Source organism: Lolium rigidum, chromosome 7 (genome assembly GCF_022539505.1).
Source record: "Lolium rigidum isolate FL_2022 chromosome 7, APGP_CSIRO_Lrig_0.1, whole genome shotgun sequence".
NCBI lineage: Eukaryota > Viridiplantae > Streptophyta > Magnoliopsida > Poales > Poaceae > Lolium > Lolium rigidum.
In genome coordinates this window covers 157,973,259-157,979,946 of record NC_061514.1, presented here as the reverse complement: position 1 = coordinate 157,979,946, position 6,688 = coordinate 157,973,259, and the positions used below count along the sequence as shown (strand labels likewise).

At 40.1% G+C, this 6,688-nt stretch overlaps 1 protein-coding gene across 1 annotated transcript; it reads left to right on the top strand.

Annotated features, from left to right (window-relative positions):
* Positions 1-1,525: 1,525 nt before the first annotated feature.
* On the top strand, positions 1,526-6,412 carry LOC124678905 (probable DNA primase large subunit). The gene is made up of 19 exons (XM_047214762.1): positions 1,526-1,682; positions 1,800-1,861; positions 2,350-2,453; positions 2,558-2,639; positions 2,731-2,790; positions 2,877-2,931; positions 3,687-3,706; positions 3,800-3,883; positions 3,959-4,023; positions 4,203-4,251; positions 4,333-4,380; positions 4,482-4,571; positions 4,646-4,705; positions 4,802-4,861; positions 5,137-5,211; positions 5,315-5,400; positions 5,970-6,063; positions 6,147-6,254; positions 6,348-6,412. The coding sequence occupies exons 1-19, from the start codon at positions 1,526-1,528 to the stop codon at positions 6,378-6,380; spliced, it is 1,392 nt and encodes a 463-aa protein (XP_047070718.1). The 3' UTR covers positions 6,381-6,412.
* Positions 6,413-6,688: the final 276 nt, after the last annotated feature.

Here is a 6,688-nt window from a genome sequence, read left to right as displayed (position 1 = left end):
ATTCGATAACCTTGGTTTCTTACTGAGGGAAAACTTGCTGTTGTACTCATCATACCTTCCCCTTGGGGTTCCCAACGGACGTGTGCTTTACCGCCACAAGCAGCAAGGTATATACAAAGGGTGTCATGGATATTGTAGTGTGGTGCTTGAAGTTGTGGAAAATTATGACATGTGGATTTGACATTCTTTCCTTGGCATGACGGGATCATACAATGACATCAACGTGTTGCAGCAGTCTTTGGTGTTCAGCAAACTAGTGGAAGGTCATGCTCCACTATGAAACTATGAGATCAATGTCCACGAATATACCAAAGGCTATTATCTAGCCAATGATATATATCCAAAATAGGCCACTTTTGTCAAAATAACCCCTGCTCTATCATGTCAGAAGAATTGCCACTTTGCTTCGCGACATGATGCTTGCAGGAAGGATGTCGAGCGGGCATTTGGTGTGCTTGAAGCTCAATTTGCAATTGTCCAGTACCCTGCTCTAAGCTAGTCTCACGACCAAATGTGGGAGGTGATGCAGGTTTGTGTGATCATGCATAACATGACCATCGAGGATGGCCGCAAGAATCATGTCACGAGACATGTTGGTCCCTATGAGTGTCAGGATCCTCTTGTGGATGTTGATCATGAGTTGCCTGCAAATTTTGCTGATTTCCTCGCCATGCACGCAGAGATCCGTGACAACAATGTTCACGGACAACTTCAAAATGATCTCGTTAAGCATATGTGGAGGATCAAAGGATTATCAGCAAATGCCACGGCGCCTCGATCTAAATCTATTTATTACATATGTTTAGTTGTTTTATTGTTTATTGTATTTTAATTTGAAAACAATTTTGGAAAACATATTTATTTGTATGATATATTTAATAAATGGTTGTGTTTTCGAAAACCCTATAATTTTTTTGGGCGACGTTTGAGGAATGTGGCTGGGGAGCGACATCCCCCAACGCGACACGAACAAAACACGTCCCCCAAACACTCGATTCGACGATGTTTGGAGATGTTTTGGGGGACTTGACTGGAGATACTCTAAGCAGCTTCTAGCCTTAGAGGAATTGCAAGCAACTTGAGATCAACAGTGTGCGATAACTCGCGGTCCGCAAAATAAATGACCATCCTTGTGAGCGATGGTTATCAAATAATCTCTCCGTTTTTATAAAAGTTTTCCAGCTTTGTCTAGATATGGAGGTATCTAAATATATTTTTAGCTATAGATTCATTAATATCTAAAGGAAAAGTTGTGAAGTTTTTTTTAGAAAACGAAGGGAGTACAATTTTGTTAGTATAATGGAAAATACCCAGGCATTTTGGGCCTAAAGCATGCAGGAAAGGCCTAATCCCGGGTTGAAAAAGCCAATTGTCTAGCCGCGGGAACAGCACACTCATTTCCCGCCAAATCCTGAAGAAAAATCCCCAATCCCTTTCTCCTTCTCCAATCTCCCGCCGCCCCTCCCCCCAGACAGAGATAGAGATAGACTTGCTTCCTCGGCTATTCGAACCAAACCTCACCGCCATGGAGATTGTGCGATCTCAAAGGCAGCTCGCAGCGGCGGCAGCAGCCGCCAGCGGCGGAGGCAGCGGCGCGGGGGGCCTGCCAACTTACCGGGTGGCGCCGCAGCTGGAGGTGCGGTTGGAGGAATTCGAGCTCTTCGCCATCGACCGCCTCCGAGGTGCGTTGCCCTGACCTCGTTTCGCTAGGCCTTTTGCGTTCCCGCTCCAGCGCACTTCATAGATCTGACTATTGACAGTCAGTACAACATTGGATTTTTATGTGCTGTGTTGGTTAGTCTTGAAGGGGATCTCGGATGGGCTATCGCGGGGGAAGAGACCGGAGGAGATGGAGAAATTGGTTAGCCATTCTGTCTTGCTTCGTTGACCCATTTTTGGGGGACAACTACATTTCGTGCATTTTAGCGCAGATTCAGCAGAAGTAAATGAAAGTATTAGGGTATTTGGTGGTGTGTAGACCTTGCTCTCAGTTGGATTTGGTTAGAGATATGAATAATATCTAAGTTGAACTCAGGCACCACTTGTGGATGTGCAGTATTTTCAGCTTTTTTCACTATGTTTGGCACGGGGGGATTGTACTTTCATGCTAATTTTACTTTTGTTTAATCAAGTTACTTTCAGAATTTTCCATATTTAACAATTTATTCATGAAGATAAGGGGTGAATTTAGTCTTTCTAAAATTTACTCTGGTTTAATTTCAAGTTATAAGTGTTGATTTGTCCTTTGAATGGGTGCATTATTAGGGTAAAAAATTCTGGGGCCTAGCTATGTACTTAGCATATGTACGTGGATGGGAATGATTAAAACAGAAACTTTATGAGATTTAGGTCAGCGAGTTGTGGAAGGGACACATGAGGCACCAGGATCCAGCAGAGACTTTGAACAAGGACATAATATCTCACTTTGTGCTCCGTCTTGTTTACTGCAGAACGTACGTTTAACATTCTTGCACTTACATTGCATGTTCATATGCTTGGTGGCTTGCTTAGTGTTTTGACCAACTTATCAAAAATCTATATTTATACCACCTTGCAGGGAAGAATTACGTAAGTGGTTTCTCTCCATGGAGACTACACTCTTTCGGTATCGTTTTCGCCTTGAGAGTCCTGATACACAGGTGCTTCCTCTTTATCTACACTCTTGATTCTAGCAAATGAAAAGAATAATTTATGTCTTAACCGTTGTTTGTTCCACTCTGTGCCTTTCAGAGGCTTCTTATGAGTGAGTTTCAGCTTCCATACAAAGCATTGCCACACTCAGAATTCGAGGTATGCATATGGACACTTATGGAACTGTGCTGAGCACTTGGATCTTGATGCTTCACATTAATGAAATGTTTGTTGCCATGCTTTAGGCTGTGAAAGACAAGTTAAGCCAAGTTGCACGTTCCATTGGTCAATCTGCAAGTGGTACGGAACACATATCCAGCTCAGAATATGCTGCTGCTTGCATCACTTATTTCACTTTAGATTTATGTCTTAGCAAGTAGTTAGAAAGAGTTACAAAATAAGTTGCCTCAGATTCTAATTTTCCATTATTTGCTTGTTGTGAAATCATGATTAAGGGCTTAAGGTAATGAAACAGTTGTAGACCACAAGGATTAAACTTGTAGAATCTGTCAAAAGGAAATGTATTTGTTATGTGTGGGATTAGAATGTGAAACTGCCCATACTTCTACCTCTGGTGGCGATCCCTCTTGAAGGTGTTGTTTTGGAGTACCATGCTCATTGTTATGTCCCGTGTTGTTCTACTGGTAGAGATCTCCGGCAACAGGTCTGTGGTAGATGTTGGAGAAGATAGCCGCCGTGAGGCCTGTCTATGCTTGGATTTGTTGCTTGGAGTTTTCTCAGTAATAATAATACTTCCTCTGATTCATATTACTTGACACTAATATAGATGTATCTAAACACATTTTAGGTGTAGATACATCCATTTTAGTGGCAAGTAATATGGATCGGAGGGAGTAATATATGGCTGTGTGCATCCAGGGATGCAGAGGCTGGGAGGCTTTCCCTTCCTTTCTGAAAATGAGAAAATAATCGTTTTCATCATTATTCTTTTACTTACTCTTTGTGCTTTTCGAGTAGAATCTAGAATTATGTTTTGTTATACGTATCTATATTAGTCAGCTTAGCAGCTAACATTTTGTACATTCTTTTTGCAGTTGAATCTGTGTTCTTCAAGGTATGTGCACCAATCTACTGTAGTTTTAAAGTTCATATTTTTTCTTTTGATTAAGCAATCTAACTACATCGTGTTTAATTAACCCCAACTAAGGTACCATTCGAAGAAGTCCCAGATCTTGTTGGCAGCCGCCGAGTATTCATTTCAAAAGGCTATGCTTATGTCGCGATGAGTCAGGTTTGCTCTTAACATGAGAATAAAAACTTCCATTTTTGTCTCATGTCCATTCTAAACATCTGTTTAAATATTCAGGTTGTTTCACTGGTGGTTACCCAATTCCGCTGCAATATCTCGAAGGCACTAGTTTTGACGAATAGGTAAATAGTAGCCTTTTTTCTCAGATATCTATTGTTTTGAAAAGTGTGTTTGCTTATCTTTTAGTAGGACCGTTTTCTTTTGGTTTTAGGCGATATACTTAAATATCTATTATGCTGTTTGTTCTTTTACAACAGTTCAATTGCTGTGTGCTCTATAAGTGAAATAATTTAATTTATAGGAAATGGACGACGAGCATTAAGGAACAAGAAAAGGATAGGCTGACTCCTGTGAGTACCAGTGTGCCAGCCCCACTTATCTTTCCACTAATCTTGTAACAAATTTGACGATGCATATTTTACTCGTAACAGATTGTTGAGGCATTAAGCAATGCATATTTTGGACCTGATTACTCTCAGGTATATTGTTGTGTCTATACTTGCTTTGCAAGTTGTTCTTTCCATTGCTGACGTTGCAGGATTCCTCAACATTTTTGGGGCTAAAACTCTATTGTCTACAGACTAGTGATTCTGCTGAGATTTCTCCGAAGGATATTGATCAGCTGTCTAGAACTTCTTTCCCTCTTTGTATGCGCCACATGCTAGAGAAAGTAAGGCACCTTAAAAGCTTCGTATGTGTATTTTCCTTTTGATCAGTTACTTAGTGTTTGCTTTTCATTTGAAGTTGAGAGAAAACCATCATCTCAAGAATGGGGGTAGAATGCAGTTTGGTCTTTTCCTTAAGGTAATAAACAACTTGGACTGAATATTAATTTTGTGAACATCAGTAATTTATTTTATTTATGTCACATTAATGTAATTTCCAAAACTCATGATTCAGGGTGCTGGGCTAAAGTTGGAGGATGCCCTTGCATTCTTTAGAGCGGAGTTCTCTCAAAAGGTACCTAATTTTTCTAGAGAATGAATATACATCTTTATTCTTGAGAAAGATCAGGGAAACCTTTATCAGTGCCTTAATCCCTTAATGCCTTTATGCTGTTGAAGTTGTGTTAGCCCGACATTTTGTAGGACTACCTACTGCACTCTTACCTGTACTGCTGTTCATTGAGTTATTCAGATATAAGTTTGACATTGAACAATAATATCCCTTGAACCACATGGTTGAAGTAAGTGCAGTTTCTACTGCTTCACTGATTTGGATATTTTCTGGATAAGGTTGGCTCTGAGCGGTTTGACAAGGAATATGCTTATAGTATAAGACACATATATGGAAAAGAAGGAAAAAGAACTGTAAGTTGTTCCCAGTGCACATTTTCCAAGGGTATTTGAGTTATTAAGAACTCTTACTATTTCTTGTGGTGAAACTACTAACTCTTACAATTTGTTGCTCCAGGATTACACCCCATATTCATGCCAAAAGATCATCGCTGCGACGCCTGGTGTTGGTGATCACCATGGTTGCCCTTATCGGCATTTTGGGTATAGTCTCATTCATAGTGTCTTTTCATGTACGGAGTAATTATTAACAGAGTAGATAAACACTTCTGTGTTTGTGGTTTGCTCTGAACTTTCTTTAAGCGTTAGTAGCCCAACAGTGTCTTCAAGGTATGTGAGAATACAGTCGCCCTGTATTCTGCATGTTAAAATTCTTGGGTTGCCCAAATGAAAACATCTTGAAACCAAGAAAATCCTGTAATTTTTCTGAATAATTCCTGAAGTTTGAGGTCTAGGTGTGGTGTCATTTGATGACATGGGATTTGAACAGCACAATATCGTTGCGAGTTGCAATTCTTTTTACAAAGCTTAAGATTGTAAACAGAAGCAACCAAAAGTGCATTATTGCCAAGTGCAAGGTCAATTTAACATTTCCTTAACTCAATAAAGTGAATCATATTGTTGAGGCCTGTGGATGTCATGTGTGATGAACTAATGAATGTGAACCAACTATTATGCCAACTGGCGCCTTTGCAGAGATGTCCGCACAGCTACCTTATTACCTAATCTTAGTTTCATGCGTTTTTACCTTTTCCTTTGGGCTGTATTTGTAGCGAGGAGAACTTGAGAGCGGCTCTCAACAATATGGGAATCAGTGGAAATGCTTTGGAAGGGATACTGGATAAAGTGAAGAACAGGCATTACCAGGTACTTTATCTCATGGTCCTAGTACCATTCAGCAGTCCTTTATCATTTGACTAACCAAATCATCTGATGCATGAAACATGCAGCTAGCTTGCACATTGACCTTTGAGGCAACTCACAATGTTTCATGTGACACTGGAATTAATCATCCTAATCAGTATTTCAGTGAAAGCCAGAAAGTATTACAAGCCAAGGTGAGTTAAATAGTTGATCTTGCATCGAACAGTATCCCCCCTTTTCAGTATATGAGGAACTCAAATTAACAGTAAATTTGGTCCATGCTGCAGAACCAAACAGTGCAGAGCCAATCATCGACCTAAGTTCTGATGCTCCTTCAGAAAGCAGTCCATTGACAAGAAACTCAGGTTTTGATCCACAATTTTAGCTTTGCACTCCGTGTTTGATTGTTCCCTGTGACTGGTTCATTACTCAACGTTTCTAGTGTGTGACACTGACTATAATTACTGTGATCATGATGCTCACCATTAGCTTTTTATGGATCTGTGCGATGCATCTCGGCTGTCATTCCCTATGTGTTTCTTAAGTATATGATGCTCATTAGGTCATTATGCTTAGATTTAATGGATATGTAGCAACTGATCATTCAAAAAGACCATGATTAATTGTA